General features: G+C 33.5%; 1 protein-coding gene across 1 annotated transcript; it reads right to left on the bottom strand.

Annotated features, from left to right (window-relative positions):
• Positions 1 to 11: 11 nt before the first annotated feature.
• LOC112284445 (protein CORTICAL MICROTUBULE DISORDERING 2) lies at positions 12 to 4,719 on the bottom strand. Its single transcript, XM_024524237.3, has 4 exons — positions 3,092 to 4,719; positions 2,229 to 2,967; positions 1,797 to 2,054; positions 12 to 1,618 (listed from the first exon to the last, which is right to left on the bottom strand). Exons 1-4 carry the CDS (start codon positions 3,538 to 3,540, stop codon positions 482 to 484), a joined length of 2,583 nt encoding a protein of 860 aa, XP_024380005.1. The 5' UTR covers positions 3,541 to 4,719; the 3' UTR covers positions 12 to 481.
• Positions 4,720 to 24,410: the final 19,691 nt, after the last annotated feature.

Genomic DNA, 24,410 nt, shown 5'->3' with positions numbered 1-24,410 from the left:
GTACTCCATCCTTCAGATAATCAGATTTTCAAAGAAAACCTTTCAAAAGTAGATAGAATTAACTGACCAAAATGTAATGTACACGGGCCTGGTGAGCCTGGTGTTGCTGACGGCAACGCAAAAGCAGGTTTACTTAGATGTTTTCTACTACACTATATCGAGTTCGTAGTCAAGGTGAATGTAGGTGTCACTGAGGTCAGCATGGCAGCCTTTACCCTCATCTACATTACTCGCGGATTCCCGTAGTCGCAAGGCTTCCAGAATAGTGACCTGTTAAGCATCTAGTCTACGCATACTGCTATTTTTTGTACCCACTATTTGACAAGACCTGTGAAGAATCATGTTGTATCCACTTCCTAAGTGAAGAATGTATCCTCAACAATATTCAGTTGATATTAACCCATTCCCGGCAAAGACGAACATATAAGCACTCGTGCTTTTACCAGAAACTTGGACAAACTACCAGATTTAGAGCTGATTATCAATTCACGAGCTGAGGCTTAGAATAAACGGTGACAGATGAGACGTTGCCTAGAGCTGCAGCAGCGGACTCAACGTGCTGGAGGAGGAAATCATAGATCTTCCGTTTCAGCCGTGCTTTGGTTTCAATCAACTTGGTGTCTAATCCATCGCCCACCTGATCCAACCAGTCATTGACGCGCTTCAATTGCGACAACATGGTAGCAATGTGGCTATTCTCCTGCTGGCTCATGACCTTGGCACCATAGATATCTTCTCTTTCACCAATACCTGAAGTGGCTATGTGGAAGCCCACGTCAAGAGCACCCTCCATGAAGTTGAGGAACCACCGTTGGGATTCATTCTGCACCTTCTTCGCCAGCTCCGAGGTTTCGGCCACCCCCTTACCCCTCACCCACGCAGCTGGTGGCGTCGCAGGCGTTGGTGCAGGCGGTGGTATCTTAAGCTGATCAGGTGGTTGCGCTTCCGGGACCACCTTGCTCGATGTTTTGGTGATCTTTCCTAGCCCAATTCTACTAATTGCATTGCAACGTCTGGAAGTCAACACAGGGACAGGAGAATGTGATCTTGATTCCGCAGCAGACTTCTTTTCGTTCGTCACAGTTGCCAGGGCAGCCCGGGTCTTAGGAGATGATGTAGCCCTGCTGCTCATTGAAGGCGAGGAACTCCTACCCCTGGGCACCGTACTTGGGCCATTGTCAAGCATGACCTGCAACTGCTGACTACTGGCTCTTTTGGGAAAGTTCCGATGTGTACCTGAACCTGCTTGCTTGCTCTGTACTGAAAACGAGGCTAAATCGGAGGTAAGAGCTGCATTGACCCAGCTTGTGGCACTTCGTGACTTATCCATCACTACTTGTGCCTTATCATACGAGACGTCGTTGGCATCCTCCGTTGGGGTGGGCATTTCTGCCGAATTCCGAGCTGTAGATAGAGCATCTGATACCGCCACAGCATTCTTCAGGGACTGGGAAAGGCTCAGAAATTGCTCTACCGATGGTTGCGGATGGTCAGTCCGCGCAACAGAGCATAATTCAGCGAACATGCTGAGACTTCGAAGAACGCTCTCTGCTGCCGAAGCTTCTTGCAGAGCGTCCACTGCTGCCAATGCTGCGGTCTCCCTCGATTGCAAAGCCTCCTGAAAAGTTAGCGAATTCAAAAGTGAGCTTCCGCACAAACTGAGTTCATTGAATCATCCAGCGCAGAAATTATCAACTATCACTCAATCGAGTCATCATTCACAGGCGCACACAACAGTTCCCTTAGCTTAGAAGCAAGAAAGTAGAGTGTCGACGACGCAAGTGGTAATTACTGACCATTCCATACATCGCCAGGTTTCCCGGAAGTGACTCCCAGAAATTTCCACTCGAAAGTCCCAGGATACTTGACACTTCAATATCGTTGCATGTTGTTATACTTGAAATGGAATGTGTGGGAGATCCAGGGCCGTTAACAGAGACGTTGCTGTCTGCTTTAACTTTAATTTTTCCAAGTCCTACATGCGGTGAACCCGGACCCCCATCTAGAGAGGAATTTGAGTTGCAGTCCACGAGCTTGTTCCTCGACCCAGAAAGCTGCAAGAAAACGAAACATCTTAGAGGAGAGTTACATGTAGTGCAATCTTTCATGAGATGCTCAACCCGTTGAATCTCAAAGACTGCCTAGCCAGGAAATGAAGTTGAGTGAAAATTGGCAAATATGAGCAATAATTAAGTGAAATTGAGAGGAAGGGAGGAATGAACCCTCACCGAAGACCAGAGCGTTGCCTTAACATCTTTGATGGAGGGCTTAGGCTGAGTGCGGTCTTTCCCGTTCTTCGTTGCTGCGCCCTCCCAGCTCTTGCGGACACTCTTGGCAGCCACATTCACAGGCTCAGCAGCTCGACCAGTACAACCAAGTGAGCCTCGCCTCTTGGTAGCATCCAAGCCATTAACAACTCTGCCAGTACTGACCGACCTTTTGGTGATGGGCGATGTTTGCTTAGCTCTACTAGATGTCACAGGAGTGTCTCTGTAGGGAATAATACGATCTTCAGGGCAAGCCACCACGCTTCTTGTGAATAAAGAGGCGGGCGATCTTCTGTCAGTAAATAGGGAACTCATGATAGATTGAGACCTTGAAGGGGACGAATTCTTGGTCACCTCTTTCTGCACTGAGGTGCAATCTACATATGCTTTAGGTTTGTCTTGCCGCATTTTGGACCTGGAGAGAGGCCTTCCTTCCTCCTGCGGGTTGTTAGATCTCACAGACTCTATCGAGGAATGTGGCTTGAAGGAAGTATTCCTTGACATCGTGCCTCGAGCCAACCTCTCGCTGAGTTGAGCCCCAAAGTCATCAGACGATATCTCAATCGTCTTCTCAACCGTTACGTCAACGTCATAAAACTTGTGAGAACTGTTGGATAAAGTAGAATTAGACCTCCCAACGAGACCATTCGACCTTTCTGCGTTCTTCCCAGCGATGCTCTCAGCTGAGGACGGGTCGAACCTGTCAAACCACGCATTCCACGTCAAATCCATGCTGAGCGGACGATGAGTCTAAGGCCAGCGACTTCATCCATAGAAAAATCAAAATAAGAAAAAACTTCTTGACAGCGCAGGACCTCACCCACCTGTCTATAGTGTCCGATGTGCGCAAGTCGGGTTGAAAGAGATCGGGTTGGAAAGAGGTGTCCAAACTGAATGATGTCGGGACTACAGTCGCAACCAGATCTTCTGGATTTCCTACGCATTGGTGCCGTCCAGGAAGAGGTCTTACACCGCGGAGAAGTGGAACCGGAGATCCAGCCTCGAGTCGGTCCACGTGAATGAACTGCCCCAACTGCAGCTTATCGCTGAGAATTAGATCGTCGTGCTCCTCCCCGAGAGAGACATATGTGGCGTGGGACGAGTCTGAAACTTTGATGTAGAATCCTTGGTTTGGCCAGAGCTCGCCCCCCGCAAGAGCTGGCACAATGGAAATCACTTGCAAGAGAGCGGATCGGTGTTCTCCAGTGACCTTCACGTCCGAGTTGATATGTTTCAGGAGCTTGAGTAAAACCCCAGGGGTTAGAGTGGCCATCGTCGAGTTTGCGAACTACCTATTTATCTGGGACGCCTGTACTAAAATGTCTCGGATACGAATGCAACGGAGGTTTTCACTAAGTTCTCAGTTTGTAAGCTCTGAGCACCAAAATTCGCACAAAGGCGTCTCTATCACGAAGAATTCGAAAGGAACATTGCGAACGGTTTGTTAGGAGACTCGCATTGCTCAAGAGAAGGCTGCAACCCCAAGAAAATTGGAATCTCCACGATAAACAAAGTCACCTCAATTCCCCAGAAGATCTGAAGACAGACATTGCATTGAAGAGTTTTGAAGTACAAAATAGGAACCTCCCGCCTCAATTAAAAGGATCCAGGAGCGGAAAATCATTTGTATTGATAAATACACCTACGATACCACGTTAAACACCATCTGAACACCTATCGGTGTCCTACAGATTCACAAGATGCTGGGTGCAAAAAGTCATGAGTAGAAGAATAGCGAGACTCAGGTCCGTAGCATCGAAGTTGGCGATAAGAGCCAATACTTCGGAAAGGTGTGGATTCTTCAATCCCAGCACAGTTCTTACGGATTATGAAAACTAAAGTGGTTGAACTATCAGAAGCATACCACTAAAGCTAAAAATCTGGTGTAATCAACGGCACCCGTCTGAACGGACCACCACAGTCTGCTAAACTTCCATTTGAGTGCTTCAATGCCAAAGCACTCGAAATGATTTCAGATTCATGCACGCCCCTCCGACTTCAGAATCGTAGGAAAGCGGCACCAAGAAGAAAAAACTGTGTATACCTGATCCCCTTTCCCAGACCTTAAAAACTACTCCTGATAGAGAGAACCCGCTCTATGAAGGATCCAGTTCGCGCAACCCAACCACTTGCACCTAACGTATCACCCCATGCAAAGCATGTATCTGCGTTCAAGTCCTCCGCTACGAGGACCTCGAAGAAGAAAATGAAATGAAGTTGGCCGAAGGAGGGAATGTTGGATCAGGACCAGAACCAACAGCTCGAAGCTAGATATCCGCTTGTCTAAGCACTGCCCTCTTCGGAGTCCCTGGCTTGAGCGCGATCCAGGTTGAGGCAGCAAAATGCACCAGGTCACGGAAGTATTAGAGATCGGTGAAACCAAAATAACAAGAACGAAAAAGAAGGCAATTGGAGTGGGAATGGAAGCGGGAAGCATAGAGGCGGAGGTGGTGCAGTGAGGGGGGGGGGGGTGGGGAGTGCGGGAGGGAGAGAACGGTGAATAGCCGCAATAATAAAGCAGCGAAGGGGTATTATTCTAGTAACAAAGCCCTCGCTCGCTCCCTTCTCCCCCCCTCCCTCGTATAATAGAACATCATGACGTTAGGTGATCCCTTGCATGCGGCGTTCTCTCCGCTTCCCTCTCTCTTTCGCATCCAGCAGCATGCCTTCCTGTTGCTCTTCGTCGCCATCTAACGACGGCGATGTTCGTTGACGACGCAGGCAAAGGAGTCGATGTCGGTTGCTGGTGACAATGGAACCTACTGAGTGGTCCGACTCCGGGAGGCTACTACTGCTCGTCTTCGTCGTCGTCGTCGTGGTTCAGTTGGACGGAGGAGGAGGGGGTTAGTTGCGGGAGTGCCAGCCTGGCGTAGAGAGAGAGAGAGTCCAGCGTGTCCAGTGCTCCCCTGCTGGGTGAGCCATGTCTCCCGCGTCACTTCCCCCCGCCCTTGTGCCGTGCCCTTCTTTCCCTCCCTTCCTCCCCCCCCCTTCCTTCTTTTCAGGGGTTCCTCTCACCCAATTTCCGCAACGCACCAAAATTTGAAATTGCTCCTCGCCCGAATCATGTCAAACCCTCTCTCATCCATCCGGATATTCATCCCTTCGTTCATTCTCGTCTAATCAAATATATATATAATTGCATTCCATCGACACCCATAGCCCACCCATTCTCAAAAAACCCACACACCAAAGGCCTCTGAAAAGAAAGAGGAGCCTCTGTCTGATATTGTTGTTGTTGTTGTTAACTTCGAAGAAGTAAATTCAATCCTACACAGCTCTCGATCTTCTGGTATGTATACGTGTTGTGCCATGGCTGTCGATCAGGATGACAGGCAATCGGGACTTTGAAGCTGCCATGGTGGACTTCTCTGTCGTCCCTTTTCGCTCTTCACTTTTCTCTTTTTGCCCATTTTTCTCTTCTTCCTCTTGCTTTCAGCTACCCCCCCCCTCTATTCACAGCAATGCCATGGGAGACCAGGCGAGAGTGCAAGGTCCCTCTTCACTCCAGTGCACAATGGATAATGCCCTCCTCCTCCTCCACCTATGTCGTCACAATAACAAATAATAATAACAACGAGTATAAGCGTGTGTGATTTAAAATGCTCATAAGACATACTTCATCAAAATGGTATTTTGGGGAGGAATATGTATGTATATATATATATATATATATATATATTATTCTTTGTCATTGATTTGTTCAAAATGATTGTTATTGTCAAAAATGTGTACTACACGTATTACAGGATGTTGCTGTATGTATGTGTATATATATATATATATATATATGAATGAATGTATGTATCCACAAGAATACAAACATTCAACAAAGTAAAGAGTTTGCACATGGTAACTTCAAAATATACTATTTATTTTACAGTGTAGGATGCAAGTTGGAGCTTCTCCGAACTTGCCATTTCCAAAAGAATAAAGTTAACGTTCCTTTGTCAGGGAGCAAGGTGCAAGAACAGGTGGATGGGACATTATTAATTATTTCCCCTTCAACCATGTGTTTCGGTGATATAGGAACCTCACTTGAAATTTGAATTAAACTTTGCATTCACCAAAACGATCAATATTTACTCATGCCTGTTCAACCTAAACTGTATTTGATATTGATTGATTGATTGATTGATTGATTTATTATTTTTTAGAAGGAATGGTACTTTGAAGAACATGGATCTTGACCAGAAGGACATGACTATGGGTTGGAAGAACCTGATGATCAATCGCGGAGTCCAATAGAAGTAGGGCTGCTGCAGCTGAAGAAGTTAAAGAAACTGATCTGGTGAAGTGATAAATGCTTCACTGTGGAAGAGGAAACTGTGAGCACGCGCAAGTGTCTGCTTGTAACCACTCGCAGCATTCCACACTCCGGGGTCACGCATGGACTGATGAGTGTAAAGCCCTCATTCCATTTTGGAGATACTGTCATGAACTTTTGTCAACTAATGCAAAGTGGAAAGAGGTCGTACATCATGTCTTGTATCCATCGTGGTTTTGCAGGCCCAAGACATATCCAAACAAAACCCAAGCAGAAAAAAATAGAAAGAAGCAGAAAAAGGAGTAAAAAGGACGATTGTGTTGCTTATACTTGCAGTCCCTGTAGCAACTCTCTTCCGGGTTACACCGTGAGGGGTGCAGAGCATTACGCTACAAATAAAGCTCTGACAAAAATTATGGGGAAGACGTAGATGGTGGTGGCGGTTCCTGCAACGAGGTAAGCAGTCTCATGATACTGGTGATTGAGTCCAGGTTTATTTAATAGCAGAGGCAACTGGTGGGGATGTTTATAGCCCGAGCGCGCCACTTCAATTTTGGCCTCATCGCCATTGTTGGCTGCCTGGTCACTGTGCTTCGAAACGGTTTCATTCTCTATGGATTTCGTTGTGGTATTGTGATGCACTGATCGTGGATGGGTCTAGTCGACCAAATATAGCACCTGGCACAAGCTTGTCTGTTTTGGATTTAGCCCCCTCCGCTTCGCTGCATTTACACTCTATGCAGTCGTACTCTCCGGGGGGGGGGGGGGGTTAGGATGGCGATATGATCGATTGAGTATTGCTATATTTGCAATGCTGATTGCATTGAATCCTGTGTTTTGATTCTATTATATTAACTAGCAGGCACTTCCAACCATCCTGCCAATCGATTCCCTGTTTTCGACGTTTCCAGCTATGGGCCTTGAGATCCAGCTTTGAATCACAACGTAGCTCCACAGTTCATTAATTCTGCATCGGTGGATCGACAAACACCTGATATGCTTGAATCAAGCAGATGTGAGACGCGATACGATTAAGAATGAGATCTGAAATAGATTCGGGGTTGAGGACTTCACCAGGTTCAGGGTTTACCGTCGAGGTTTGCATGTACTAACACCTGTCTTTGCACAAATCTTTAGACTTTTGAAAAACATGTTTCAACATTTGCTGCCCACAATGAACAAGAGTTCATCAAGGAGGTCCCCAAAAAGCATACAGTTCAAGATGTCGCTGGAATTTTGCTATGTCTCCGTCGCTTCAATAAGGCATTCATGAAATGAAAGTTTACCCAGTGTTGACGTGAGGCGTACGCGGTGCAACTGTGATCAAAGCTATCGAGATGTAGTTGTACAAATATGGCTCTAAAGATATTAAGAAGACAGAAAAGCAGTTAAGCTTACAAAAGTAGCCCCTGAATCACCTTACTCGACCATTCTGCCCAGGTAGGCATTGCGTAAAACCTTGAATCGCGTCAACCGTTCATGTCAAGGACGCCCAAACACGAGCCTCCCCACAGCCTATCGGAAAGGCAAAGCTAGATGTGGAGCCTGTATTCACAATCCATAATCCAAGCAACTGAATTGCCGCAGATAATGAATTTTGGAATGCCTTGTCGAATCAGAAAAGCCAACTGGTCGCTGGAGTTCTGTTGCTGCTTGTAAGAACATCGTCGTCCTTTTATTCTGAATGATCTTCATGGATATACAAGGTCATTCCCTCTATCTCTAAATTTCGGTCAGAACAGATGTGCAGGCCAAACTCCCAAAAGATTTCGGCGGGAGTAATGTCGGAATTTCTCTGTGCAGCGTAAAGGATTGAAAAGAACATGATTCTGCATGTATCGTGTGGTTGGATGTGGACACTGGCAGCAATCACATTAGTAACAAGTTCCCAGACGATGGTTATGAGGGACCCCATGTCATTCTTACACCGAATGCGAGCTCTGCCAGTTATTCTTCACCGACAACCACACCCCACCTACAGAAGCACGTGCAGCCCGGCCCAGCCCAGCATCTGATCCCCCACTTGTTCCCTCCACGTTCTGTATTGGGAACTTCGTTCGAATGTTCTCCAGTTCCCAGTTCCCAGTTCCCAAAAAGATGTTGCTGTAAGACAGCGAGGCATTTGGCTAATTCTTCCAGAATATTTGTCTCAAAATGGAAAATCTAGTATTTGAATGGTTAATTTTTTAATGTGAGATTTAGAATCTAATAATGTATCCTATCAAAATTCGAAAAATCCAGTTGTTGTGGTGTTGTGTTTTCTGTTCAGAGGCATTTGAATTAATACAGTACTTAATGTTAAATGAAAATGAATGAGTTGCTTGTTGAAGCTATTCTATCTCTCAGCACATCGTTGTGTTTTGCTTTGTTTCCTCTGGGAGGAATTCCTTTCTTTACAGAATTTGTTTTTTGTTGATCCAACAATCACATGTATACTATTTTGTATTTTTGTTATGAAATTCTGTTACTGTAAATAATTTAGTCATCGTGAAGTTTTCTTGGGAGAGTATGTTCTTAACTTCAACCCCACTTCCAATGCTCCTCTTAAAATTTAACTTCTTATTTCTTATTTAAAAAAGGATTTTTATAAAAAAAAATAAAAATTCCATACATATGTTTGATAAAATAAATATATTTTTCACGTGTTTCTTCTTTTAGAAAGTTATAATTGTCATCTATTTTATTTTAATACATTTAAATTTGTGTATGGAAGTTTTAGTAAATTGCTGCAATTTTCTTGAAAATAACATATTTCATTGCTCTCTTTTCAATAAATGTTTTAATAATCTTGATTGTATTTTGAATAACAATATGTACAGCATGAATTAAAAGAATAATATGTATAGCATGAATTAAAAGAATAATATGTACAACATGAATTAAAAGATTAGAATTTAAAAAATATATTAACAAGTCTAGAGCTTAAACTTGTCTTCATACATACTAGCTACAAAGTATCATAGACATACATATTTATTCTAATATTTACTTATATGATTAAGTAGAAATATATAAAAATATGTTTATTTTATAATATTTTCTAAAAAATCTTTTTTCGAGCTTCATAGATATTTTTTTGACTTTACATATGTTTGTAGTTGATTGGTAGGTGTCAAAGACATAAACTGGAAGATGATATATAAACTAATGAAATTCATGTCAAAGAAAAAGTGATAAAAGAGAAATAAGGAAGTACATATACTAAAAAGAAATTAGAATGGCTTATTGGTAAAAGACAAGAAAACTTGAGACTCTTGAAACTGGACTACAAGCAAGAAAAGAGTTGACAAGAGTAAAGAGGACTTCACTCTTGTCTCTATATATACTATCTAATTAGAGGCTACATTGCAATGTTCTATACGACCTTCAATATGTGTTGACTTTGTAAGATACATGCCTTGACTTATAAGACAAGTTTTTCTATATGTATGCCACATAATTAGCTTGTTTTTCAAGCTACCAACATGTGTGGCACATAATTAACTTATTGATCAAGTTTCTAATCTAAAAGTCAACAACTAACACCTATAAAATCAAAGCATCATCTATAAAACTTCTAAGAAGCTTCTTTAGAAGATATTATAGAATTAACTTACGTTTATCTACTTTTATCTACTTTTATCTATTTATATAGGTAATAACTAGCTTATATATATATGTTTGTACCATTACCCCTCTTTTGGAAGTAAGTTCTATGAGGAGCGGTCATCACATGTTAAAAAAGTCTATGATGCGACAAATTGTATTTGCCACATACTCAGATCTTTGTTCTCTTTGAAGATGGTTGATAGGGCCTCTCAACCATCGATAGTGTTTTGTATCAAAGCAAGAAAATTACCCTATTATTTGGTCATTATTGAGGCCTTCATAACTTTCTTCAAATAAAACATTGTCAAAAGTTATTCTTATTTCTAATAAAATTACCAAACATCATGAGTCTCTTCTAAAGTTGTGATACTAAACGCATTATATCTCGTCATCTATTTGAGAAAAAACATGTCGTTCATGAAGATCTTCATCTCGATTGTGTTGTCTTGAAGGTTGTAACAATTAAAATGTCTTGTTTAGCAAATTAGGAAATGAAGGCTCCTTAGTCGAATCTGTTGGTTGTTGGTTTTCTATCTCTTTAGCATCACAAAATCAAAAAAGCTACAAACAAGGATTGAAAATAGAATATTATCTTACCTAAATCTTGTTTCTTTTATAAGAAAGATCTTCATCTTGATTTTGATGGATGTCATCGATGAAAAGCCTCCATCTTCTTTACTATATTTGTAAGATTCTTTACTAGCTCCTATGTGCATTCACTAATATTATATCCGCACAAATGAACAAGATATTTCAACTTATTTTGGCACCACCTTGAGTCTAAGACTTCTTTCACTTTAAATTCTTTATTATTATCTACTTCTATAAGTGGAGGTGGCATTTGTCTTCTTTTTGGTATGTCCATTGTCTTGTATGGTTCAAAAAGAGACACGTGAAATACTTGATGAATTTTCATTGACTATGGTAGGTGTAAATGATATGCAACTAGATTGATTTGTGTAGAAATAAGAAATGGTTGAAGCCTACAATAGTCCAACTTGTCACAAGGACGAATAATCTTGATATTGCAATGAAGTAATTGTATCTTGTCATCTACATGGAATGGTGGTTGTTCCTTTCAATAGACATCCACATTGATCTTTTATTGTTCTTGAAATTCTTTTAACTATGCCTTCATTGTTATATGAAGCTCTCACAAATGATTTGCCAAATCTTCTTCCGTAGGATTATTAGCTTGTGAAAATTTAAAAATATCAAGTTGTGGATAATAACCATAATTGGTAAAGAAAAGGATTTATTTTATAGAAGAATGTACTATATTATTATGAAAAAACTTTACCAATGATAAAAGAATTATCCAATCATATTCTTGGTATTTGATAATACATCTTAAATACTACTCTAAAATTTGATTAATACGCTCCATTTATCCATCAGTTTGAAGATGGAATACAAAAGATAATTTTATATCCACTTTTAGAATCTTGAAAAGAGTTTGCCAAAATCTTAATAAAAATTGAGTTCCTCTATTTGATATGATATCCTTGGATAATCTATAATAGCAATAGATATTGTCAAGAAAGAGTTTAGATATTTCTTCACTTGAGATAGATTTTGTACATAGTATAAAATGTGCCATCTTAGTAAAACGATATACTATCATAAATATAGAGTCATAAGAACCTGCAATTAGAAGATCTATAGTGAAATCTATAGAAATAAAAGACCATGGTTGTTCTAAAATAGATAATAGTTGAAGAAGTCTATAAGGTCGATGATAGGGAGTTTTTGAACTTGAATAAATGTTGTATGACTGAACAAAGTCTTTCACATCCTTTTACATTTGTAGCCACCAAAAATCTCTAAGTATAAGTTATAAAGTCTTATCGTATCTAAAATATCATGATACTAGAAAGTCGTCATGTGCTTGAAGAACATGTAATTATGCTTCTCTTTTTGGAACATATAATCAACCTTCAAAATAGTGTAGGTTGTTTTTGAATTCAAACTTAGAAGTATCTTAAGGCTTAAAAGAAGGATTCTTGATATTGTGAATAAGTGGATTAGAAGACATACTTAATTGGATTTATTTCACAAGAGTGGAATCAACAGTCCATGTTGATTTCATTACTCAAAGATGAAAATGCTCTGTTTTCAAAAAAATTATTCTTTGTTGATCAAAAGATGCATCTCCTTCTTTTGATGCAAGATAAGAATGTCTAAAAAGAGTGTCTAATAAACCTTATTATTTTTCAAATTGATATGTGATCTTGAAATTAAATCTTGATAAAGACTTGCTCCAACGGGCTTGGCAATGATTCAAAATACGTGCTGAAATGAAGTACTTGAGATTCTTATGGTCTGTATATATGATGACTGGATTGGAAGTGCCTTCTAGATGATGATGCCATTCTTGAAATGAATCCACAATTGCAAGAAGCTCTTTATCATGGATTTTATAATTAATCTTAGTTACTGAAATTTTTTTGGAATAAAAAGCTACTGGATGAAGTTTATCATTTGTTTCCATTTGTAATAATACATCACTCAAAGTAAAGTTTGATGTGTCTCTTTCCATAAAAAAATACCTTAAAAAGTCAATGCGATATAAGATTGGTGCAAAAATAAAAATTCATTTCAAAGATTCAAAAGATGCTTCAGCTTCTTTGCTCTACTCAAATTTGTCTTTGCAAGTCAAACATGTAAGTGGAGCTACAATTCGAGAAAAGTCTTTGATGAAGATTTGATAATAATTGGAAAAGTTCAAAAAGCATTAGACATCTCTAACCATTTTTAAAATCTTCCAATCCATAATAGTTTGAACTTTCTTAGGATCTATCACAAGTTTATCATTTAAAATAATGTATCCTAAGAAGTCAACTTGAGTAGTATAGAATACGCACTTTTCTATCTTGGTATAGAGTACCACATCTCTTAATTTTTATAATACATGACAAACATGAAGTTCATGTTTATTTATATTCTTAGTATAGATTAAGATGTTATTTATATAATAAATAATAAAATTATCCAAAATTCTCAAAAAATATCATTCATTAGATATTAAAAAGCTGTCGGTGCATTTATAAGTCTAAAAGGCATGACATTGTATTTAAAATGTCCATATCTAGTTTGAAACACACTCTTCCATTCACCTCCTTCTTTAATACGTACTAGATTGTATGCTCCTCGTTTTGTGGTTTTGTCGCTTCTTTAGACAATGCTGAGCTGTGTGTTTAGATTCTCTACAATATAAGTATAATCTTTTGTGATGGCGACAAGTCTTTTCTTACTTGGTAAGAGGTTTAATACATACTGCATCAATTTGCATATCCTCTATTTTTGAATGTATGTGTTGAAGAGATATTGATATTGCCATTGAATTGTAATATTATTGAGACCCACTTCTGTGATTCTCAGATTGAAATTCAAAAAGTTGATTGTCACACTTCACAACAAAGTCAATTGCTTAACTCAATGTTTGAGGATCAAGTAAGTTAAGCATCAATTTCTTTACTTCATATTATAATCCATAGAAAAATTGGCTAATAAGTGCAAAATTATCCTACTTCATATCAATTGTAAGTTGTCAAAATTATGAAGTATATAATGTTATAGATTGATTGCCTTGTCACAAAATGTGGATCTTGTTGGTTGCAACATGAGTTGCATCATGTTCTCCATACATGGATGAAAATTTTGCCAAAAATGCCTCCAGATTATCTAATATTGGATCTTGTTTTTTAAGAAAAGATGAAAAATCATAATAGTGTTGAATCTAAAAGAAGTGTACTAATGAATTTAACTTGTAATCCTTGAGTTGGATAGCTTTGAGGCTGAAGTTCAATCACGAGTTGTACTTAATTGATAAATCCTTGAAATTTGGATCTTATACCATTAAACTTCTTGGATATGATAACTCTTGGTTCTGTAACACTTGAAAGATGTTCCATCATGGATGGAGGGATATAATTTGGTGCAGATATTCAAGTAGCTCTAATCATCTCTATATCCTCACTTTTGTCATTCTTATTGATAATTGTGGTAGTAAGAAAAATTGATGCATTGCAAGCATCAATTCTCTCAATTGCTCTTACATTTGTATCATTGCATTCTTCATTTCAACAAGCTTTGCCATAATAACACTCAAAAAAATATCTAATACCACTCAAGATAAGTAGAAGAAAGGACTTTGAGGACTAATAAAATACTAAGAACAATATTAGTGTAGAAGAAGGTAATCTGTAACTTCTAATAGGCTTATGTCTTATCATGAAAAAGGAGTAATCCACTCTTAATCAAGATAAGACAAAGCTTTGATATTATAAGTGTACTCTTGTCAATATGCCAAGGAGATGAATTAGAAGATGATGCATAAATAAATGAAATTTTTGTAAAAGAAAAAATAAAAAATAAAAATAAAGAAGTTCATATATTAAAAAGAAACTAAAATGGCTAATTGCTAAAAGGTAAGAAAACTTGAGACTCTTGAAACTGGACTAGAAGCAAGAAAGGAGTTGACAAGAGTAAAGATGACTTCACTTTTATCTCTATATATATTATCTAACTTGCAGCTATGTAGTAATGTTCTATAGGACCTTTAATATATATTGACTTTGTAGGATACATGCTTTGACTTATAAGACAAGTTTTTTTATATGTATGCCACATAATTAGCTTGTTCTTCAAGCTACCAATATGTATGGTACTTGATTAACTTATTGATCAAGTTTCTAATCTAAAAGTCAACAATGAATACCTATAAAGTCAAAAGATCATCTATGAAGCTCCCGAAAAGCTTTATTAGAAGATATTATAGAATTAACTTATTTTAATCTACTTCTATCTACTTCTACTTATTTATATAGGTAATTATTGACTTACATGTGTATGTCTGTAACAATAGATTAGAAACTTGATCAAAAAATTAACCACATGTTAGCAACTTATAGAATAAGCTAATTATGTAGCAGTCATATATATATATATATATATATATATATATATATATATATTGTAATTGCTACCTAGATTATATGAATAGGTAGAAGTAGATAAAAATAAATTAATTTCATAATACTTTATAGAAAAAATTTCTAAAAGATTTTTAGATGCTATTTTGACTTTACATGTATTTGTAGTTGATTAGTTGTTTAGAAACTTAGTCAATAAGCTAACCACATGCCACATGTATTGATAGCTTGTAGAATAAGCTAATTATGTAGCACCCATATAGAAAAATTTCCTTGTAAATTAAGATACATGTCATGCAAAGTCAACTTATTTTTGGAAGTCCTATAAGACATCGCCACATAGATCCTAAATAGATAGTATATATAGAGGTAAAAGTGAATCCTTTTTCACTCTTGTTAATTCTTTTCTTGCTTCTAGTCTAATTTCAAGAGTCTCTAGTTTCTTTGGCAATAGCCATTCTATTTTTTTTAAATATACATACTTCTCTATTTCTATTTTGTCATATTTCTTTGAAAGAGTCTCACTTTTTTTATTTTCTTTTATTGAGTTCTTATCCTTGAAAAATTGACAAGAATACACTTATAAAATTAGAGCTTTGTCTTTTCTTGATTATGAATATATATATATATTTTTTCTTAATAAGAATTAAGAGTATTAAGAGTTGCAGATTATCTTCTTCTAAATTAATATTATTTTTAGTATTTTTTTTTATTTTCAAGTCTTTTCTTCTATTTTTCTTAAGCAATATTAAATATCTTTGCTTCTTTAAGTATTATTATATGAGAGCTTCTTGAAATAAAAAATATAGTAGCACAAATATAAGAACAATTGAGGGGGTTAATGCTTGCAATGCATCAACTCAATTTACCTCCATAGAGAGCAATATGAATGGTAGGAAGCAAAGATATAGAGATAATTGGAGCTGCTTCAACATCTGCATCAAATCATATCTCTTTTCCTATGGTAGAACATCCTTCTTGTGTTAGAGAACCAAAGATTGTATTGTCCAAAAAGTTTGATGGCACAAGATCCAAGTTTTAAAGATTTATCAATCAAATACAACTTGTAATTGAAATTCAATCCTATAGCTATTCAACTCCAAGCTTGCAAGTTAGATTCATTGATACATTCCTTTTAAGTTCAGCATTATCATGATTTTAAACTTTTTTGAATAATAAGATTTAATATTGGATAATTTAGAGGTTTTTTTTGGCAAAGTTTTGATCTATATATGGAAAATATAATGTAATTTGTGTTGCAATCAATAAGATTCATATTTTGCGATAAAAAAATTGATTATTAATATTATATATTTTATAGTTTTGACAACTTGTAATTAATATTAAGTACAATGATGCTGTACTTATTAATTAATTTTTCTATAGATTACAATATAAGATAAAATATTAATGCTTAACTTAATTGATCCTCAAACATTGAATCAAACAATTGACTTTGCTATGATGTGTGATAATCAACTTTTTAAATTTTGATCTAAGAATTCTACAAGTGCACTTGAACATTACTATAATTCAATGATAATACCAATATCTTTTCAACACAAATATTTAGAAGTAGAAGATATACAAATTGATGGAATTCATTTTAAACTTCTTAATGAATAAAAAAAGACTTCTTGTTATCAAGAAGGATTGTGCTCGTATTGTGGAGAACCTAAGTACATTGCTCAATATTATCCAATGAAACAATATAACTACAAAATGAGGAGTATGGCCATCAAAGAAAATAGTATGTCAAGTAACAAGTTTGTCAAACTACCATAGGATCTATGTGGCTAGAACCTTATACAATACTTAGTGAAGGTCCTATTTTCTCATTAGAATCTTCTCTTTCTTTTATAATATATTTATTTTGGACCTAAATATCATAAAGTCTTTATCTTGTTAAATTTAGGAGCCTTAGTATGTTTCTTAGATAAAGAATTTGCTAAAAGATATTGCATGCCTTTATTGAAGAAAACCAAACCTATTCATGTAGAAGTCATAGATGGTCGTCTATTGTCTTTATGAAATGCTACTCGTAAAATCTTTCTTATAGAAATAACAATTAATGGTTATAGTAGCTTTGTAATATTTAATATCATTAAATCTCTCTTTAATCTAATTATTTTATATTTATCATGATTAAAAAAATATAATCTAAAAATAGATTAAATTTTTTATAGACTTAAATTTAAAAAAAATATAATTAAGAGTATAGTTGATCAAATAGAAAGTCATAAGCCTAGTGCAATTAAACTTGTATTTATAATTGCAAGAACTTTCTTGCACAATGCAAAAGAAAGATTATCTTATATCATTTATGCTTTATTTTTTTTAATGGTAAAAAGACTTCAAGTAATACTCTAAGTCAATATCAAGATTTTCATGATGTATTTCAAAAGAAAAATACAGATACTCTATCAGAACATTGTCCCTATGACTACTCAATTTACCTTCAAAAAAGAGCTCAATTGCTATTTGGACTAATTTACAATTTATCACAAAATGAATTGGCTAAATTTAAAGAATATATTAAAGAAAATCTACCTAATAACTTTATATGTAATTTTAAATTTCCTACAAAAGTTCTAATTTTATTTGTGAAAAAAAAATCATTGCAAATGTATATTGATTATTAAGGACTCAATAAAATCACCATTAAGAATAGATATCCCTATCTTTGATATCTAGACTTCTTAATCAATTGAATCAAGCTAAGATCTATACAAAAATAGATCTACTAGGAGAATATAATCTGATATACATCAAAGAAAGAAATGAATTGAAGAGTGCATTTTGAATAAGATATGGATATTTTGAATACAATGTCATGCCTTTTGGACTTATAAATGTACCAACAGCTTTCCAATATCTAATAAATGATCTTTTTTAATAATTTTTAGACGACTTTGTTGTCTGTTACCTAGATGATATCTTAATCTATTCTAAGAACACAAAAGAACATGAACTTCATATTCATCATGTGTTATAAAAACTAAGAAATGAAAGTTTTTATATCAACATAGAAAAGTATGTATTCTATACTACTCAAGTTGATTTTTTAGAATATATCATTTCAAATGATGGATTTATGATGGATCTTAAAAAAGTTCAAATTATTATAGATTGAAAGATCTCAAAAACGATAAGAGATATCTAATATTTTTTAGGATTTGTTAACTACCACTAGATCCTCATTAAAAACTTCTCTCAAGTTTTAGCTTCACTTACACATTTGATTTGTAAAGACAAACTTCAATGAAATCAAGAAGCGGAAGAAACATTTGAAGCTTTGAAGACATCATTTATTTTTGTACCAATCTTATATCATGTTGACTTTTTAAAACTATTTTTTATAAAAATAGATATATCAAACTTTATTTTAGATGCTATATTATCACAAATGGGAGAAAATGATAAACTTCATGCATTAGCTTTTCATTCAAGAAAATTTTCAATAGTCAAGATCAACTACAAGATTTACAATAAAGAACTTCTTGTAATTATGGATTTATTTGAAGAATGGCACCATTATTTAAAATATACTTTAATCTAGTCACTATTTATACCAACCATAAGAAACTTGAATATTTTATGTCAACACATGTTTTGAATTATTGCTAAGCTTGTTAGAACATGTCTTTACGAAGATTTGATTTTAAGATCATTTATTAATCCAAAAAAAAAATGGTTGTGAAACATCTTTTTTAGATGTTATTATCTTATATTAAAAGATAAAGATGCATCTTTTTATTAACAAAGAACAATTTTCTTGAAGTTAGAACATTTTCATCTTTGAGCAATAAAATCAACATTAATTATTGATTCAATTCTTGTCAAATAAATTCAATTAAGTATGTCTTCTAATCTTCTTGTTCATGATAGTAAGAATCTTATTTTTAAGTTTCATGATACTTCCAAGTTTGAGTTCAAAAACAACTTACTCTATTTCAAAAGATACTTATACATTCCAATAAGAGAAGTATATTTACGTATTCTTCACTTTCTACCAATCAAATATTTTAGATACAATAAGACTTTAGAACTTATATCCAAAGATTTTTGGAGGCCACAAATATAAAAGGCAATGAAAGACTTTGATAATCATATGATGTTTGTTCAAGGTCAAAAACTCCTTATTATCAATCCTATGGACTTTTTCAACCATGGTCTTTTATTTCTATGGATTTTATGATAGATCTTTTAGTCTCAAGTTCTTATGACTCTATATTCATGATAATAGATTATTTCACTAAGATGGCATATTTTGTACCATGTATAAAAACTATCACAAGGAAAGAAACATCCAAACTTTTCTTTGACAACATCTATTACTATTATGGATTACCTAAAGATATTATATCAAATAGGAAAACTTAATTTGTATCAAGATATTAGAGAATTCTTTTTAAGATTTTAAAAGTAGATATAAAACTCTCTTCAATTTTCCATCTTCAAAGTGATAGACAAAAAAAGCATGTAAATCAAGTTTTAGAGTAGTATTTGAGGTGTACCATTAACTATCAACAAGATGATTGGACAATTCTTTTATAATTTATAGAATTTTTTTATAATAATATGATACATTTTTTTATATAATAATAATTTTTTTACTAATTATAATTATCATTCATAATTTGATACTTTTGACTTTTTAAAAGTTAATAATCTTGTAGCAAAAGATTCAAAAAATTATTTATTTGAGCTACATATAATAATGGAGGTGCAACTAAAAGAAGCTCAAGAACAACAAAAAAACAATGTGGATGCTTATCACAAGGAATAACCTCATTTTCACGTTATTGATAAGGAATAGTTACTTTGTCAAAATATTAAAACTATTCACTCTTGTAACAAGTTGGATTATTGTAGACTTAGACCATTTCCTATTTGTGAATAAGTCAATTTAATGACTTATCAATTATATCTATTGGACTCTATGAAAAATCATCTTATATTTTACATTGTTGTATAGCATGATTTGTAATTTGAAAATACACAAGGTATTTAATTATAGAGAGTTTATTTTAAACTTATTGGCTAAGCTCCAATAAGTGATTTATTCCACCTTTAACTTATATACCTAGTCTTGGCTCCTAAAACCTCTTCACTTTATATAAAATACTCAAATTGAAGAAAAATCCCTCAATATATATTTTTTCTGCAAAAGATTTTTTCTTCTCAAACTTTAGAAATTCATATCTTTTGATTCAATAATTTAATTTCTTTCAAATTTTTATATAATTTAGTTATTATCCTTAAGTTTTACAAAAAAAAAATTAAACTATAAAATTACTACTAATCTTTTGGCATCTTAGAAATCCTAGCAAGTACTCTAAATCCTAACTTACAAGCACTTGAGCACTATTTTTTTCATATCTCAAAAATCCAAAATTCAAAAAGTCACTATAAAAAAAAAATAAAAGTTATATAAATTCTAATAGTAGTTTTTTTAAATAAAATCTTTTTTAAAATAATAATCTAATTATATTCTATAACCAATTAAAATCCATTAATATGGCTCTTATCATGTTACTTAATAAATCATATATCAAACATATAAATATAATATTTTCACATAGTAGCCAAATCACAACATGACAACGTGTCTCTTTTAGTACTATACAAGACAATGAATATTTTGAGAATAAGACAATTACCACCGCCTCTTATAGAAGTGAATAATAATTAAGAATTTAAGGTGGAAGAAATCTTAGATTTAAGGTAGTGCTAACATAGGTTGAAATAACTTATTCATTAGTATAGATACAATATTAGCAAACATATGTAAGAGCGAGAAAAAAATCTTACAAATGCAATATAGAAGGTCAAAACTTTTCATCAACAACATTCATAAAAACTAAGATAAAAGATAACAAACCTTTGCTATTAAAAAAACACAATTTAAGAAAGATTGCATTCTATCTTTTATCTTTGTTTATAGTATTTATATAATTATAGCATTAAGGAGATAAAAAACCAACAACTAGAAATTTTAATTTAAGAGCCATCATTTGCTTATTTATTAGACAAGATATTATAATTATTATAGCCTTTGTTGGAATAAAAGAGATATTGGAAGTTGAAGTCAGCAGTTTAAATCTAAGACAATGTAATAAAAATAAAGACCTTCAAGAATGACATATTTTTTTTTAAATAGATGGTAAGATATAACGTACTTAGTATCACAACCTGAAAAGACACTCTCAATGTTTGGTGATTTTATTGGAGGTAAAAACAACTTCTGATAGTGTTACAAATATTTTTTTTTTGAAGGAAGTTACAAAGGTTTCAATAATAATCAAATAATAGGATGGTCTTTTTACCATGAAATGGAACATTACCAATGGCTAAGAAGACCTATCAACTACCTTCAAAAGAAACAAAGATCAGAGTATATTATAAATATAATTTTTCACATCTTAGACTTCTTCAACATCTAATTACCGCTCTTCATGGAACTCGGTTCTAGAAAAGAGGATAATATCAAGATGTCATGTTATGGTTTGGCTACCATGTAAAAATAATGTGTTTATATATTTAATGTATAATTTACTTAGTAACATGATGAGAGCCATGTTAGAGAATTTTAGTTCGTTGTAGAATGTGGTTAGATTACTGCTTAAAAAGATGTTGCTTAAAAAGACTAATATTAGAATTTGTATAAGATTACTTTCTTTTAATAGTGGCTTTTGAAGTTGATTTTGTTGATAATAATTTTTATACATTTAGAGTCACCTTTGTTAGATATTGGTGACCTTTAAAGTCTCATTTTAGTTCTTTGATTTGGTGTTTAGGACATATATTATATAAATCTTATAAGAAAAAAGGTTGGAGAGGGATTTTGGTAGTAAAAAAGTTAGTTAGGGCATCCATATAGATGAATGGAGATGGATGATATAAATCTCAATTCCTATTGATCAAAAATCATGACCAATGCGCTTCAAGGAGGATATCCAAGGCCATATTAGGAGTTAAGATTAATCTTTTGGAGGAATTTGAACATCGAAGGCTAGAGTCTATAAATTCAAGTTTTTGGCTATGATTTCAATGCAAATTTTGAGTCATTTGCAATTTTTATGAAGGACATATAGGCACTCAAAGTCAAGGTATTGGTTTGGTACCTACTATCACTCTTTTAGATATAATGCATGTGTACTGAAAGCAATTAAGGATTGGTAATTAGGATTAAAGAGAGCACTTTTTTAGCTATATTTTACGTATATTGATTGATGAATTCTAAGCTAAAATGAAGGAGATATTTAAAGTTGAAGTCAATGCTTAGAATATAAAGAGTAAAAAGTGATTCGAATTACTAGTAGTTGTATTTTGACCTATATCTTGTGCAATTTGAAAAGATTTTAGCTAAATATTTTAAAAAATGTGTAGTTTCATATTATTAAACTTTATAGATAAGATTTTTAGTATTTGGATTTTGGATTTGTGAGATATAAAGAAAATAATACTTAGGTGCTTGTGAATTAGGATTTTAGATCACTTGCTAGGGGTTTTTAGATACCAAACAATCGGTAGTGAATTTAGAGTTGAATTTTTTTGAAATAGAATTTAAGAATAAATTATATAATATCTATAAATTTAAAAAAATTAAATGGTTTGATCAAGAGTATGAATTTTAGAAGTTTGAAAAGAAAAAATAATTTGTAAGAATATTATATGTTGAAGAGATTTTATTATAATTTAAACATTTTATACAAAGTAAAGGAATTTTGGAAGTCAAGACTATATATATATATATATATATACATATATATTAAAGATGGATATATGGAGCTATGGTTAAATTTTGATATAAAGGTGAGCTTTTGAGAGGAAATTATGGATTTTCTTTGGAATTATTAAAAATCTAACTTATTAATAAATGATTAATTATGATTTGGTATAGCTAAGAATGTTAGGAAATTTTTAGATATTTTAGAAAGCCTTATATACAAACCTTCTTAAATATAAAAGATTTTACTAGTATAATATCTTTTTGATATTTTACTATTTATTTTTCTTCTATTTTAAAGGTTAAATAACTTATTAAAGCTTAGCCAATAAGTTAAAACTAAACTCTTGACAGCTAAGTATCTAGTGTATTTCCAGATAGAAAATCATGCAATACAATAACAGATGTATATCTATTGTAAATATTAACTAAGTAATATGAATATGTAGAAGTAGATAAAAATAAATTAATTTCATATTATCTTCTAGAAAAGCTACTCCAAAGCTTTCTAGATGCTATTTTGACTTTATATATATTTATGATGTAAAGTCAATATTTTTTTGGAAGTCCTATAAAAAATTGTTACATAGATCCTAGGTAGATAGTATAAATAAAAGTAAGAGTGAAGTCTTTTTCACTCTTATCAATTTTTCTATTGCTTCTAGTCTAGTTTCAAGAGTTTCTAGTTTTCTTATCTTTTGGCAATAGCCATTCTAGTTTTCTTTCTAATATACATTCTTTTTTATTTCTATTTTATCATATTTCTTTGAGAGAGTCTCACTTGTTTATTTATTTTCATCAAGTTCTTATCCTTAATAGTAGTGCACATATAGAAAACTTACCTTATAAGTAAAGATATGTGTCTTGTAAAGTCAACATGCTTTGGAGGTCCTATAAGACATTGCCACATAGTTTCTATTTAAGAGTATATATGGAGGCAAGAATGAAGCCTTCTTTACTCTTGTCAAGACCTTTCTAGTCCTTAACCTTATTTCAAGACTTTCTAATCTTCTTTCCTTTGGCATAGCCATTCTAATTTAATACTATATCATCTTTGAATGATTTTCTAGTTTTTTCAAGTAATATAAGAGTGTATCGATATTTTAGTTCTTTGAGATTTATATCCTTGATATTAAAAAGATCTTATAGAAGTTTTTTAAATATTGTAAGGCTTTTGGCGTTTGTATCAAGTTATAAGTTGTTTCCAATACAACTTCTTTAAAAATATAAAAAAATAAAAAATTGAAGATTTTTTTTTACAAAATTAATTTTAAAAATATTTATTAATAAAGATAATTGATAATTTATAATACATATTTTTTTAAATATAAATAATTATAAAATATTCAATCCTCAAAAAATATTTAATATTTTTTAAAAAATAAGATCATTCAAAAATATATATAATAATTTAAATCTTATTAAATATAGACAATTTTTTTTCTTATAAGATTATAAGATTTCAGTAGTGATTGGAGAAGAAAAATTAAATCTATTAAAAATTGGAATTTTCATATGTTTGTAATAATTAATATATTTGGCTATTGACAAGACTTCATAGTTTAAGGTATCAAACCAAAAAACTTATTATATAGGTATAAAAATGAATATTTATATTTTTATAG

This window comes from Physcomitrium patens, chromosome 7, assembly GCF_059467195.1.
Source record: "Physcomitrium patens ecotype Gransden chromosome 7, ASM5946719v1, whole genome shotgun sequence".
NCBI lineage: Eukaryota > Viridiplantae > Streptophyta > Bryopsida > Funariales > Funariaceae > Physcomitrium > Physcomitrium patens.
The sequence above is the reverse complement of the archived record's forward strand: the minus strand, read 5'-3'. Positions and strand labels throughout refer to the sequence as shown.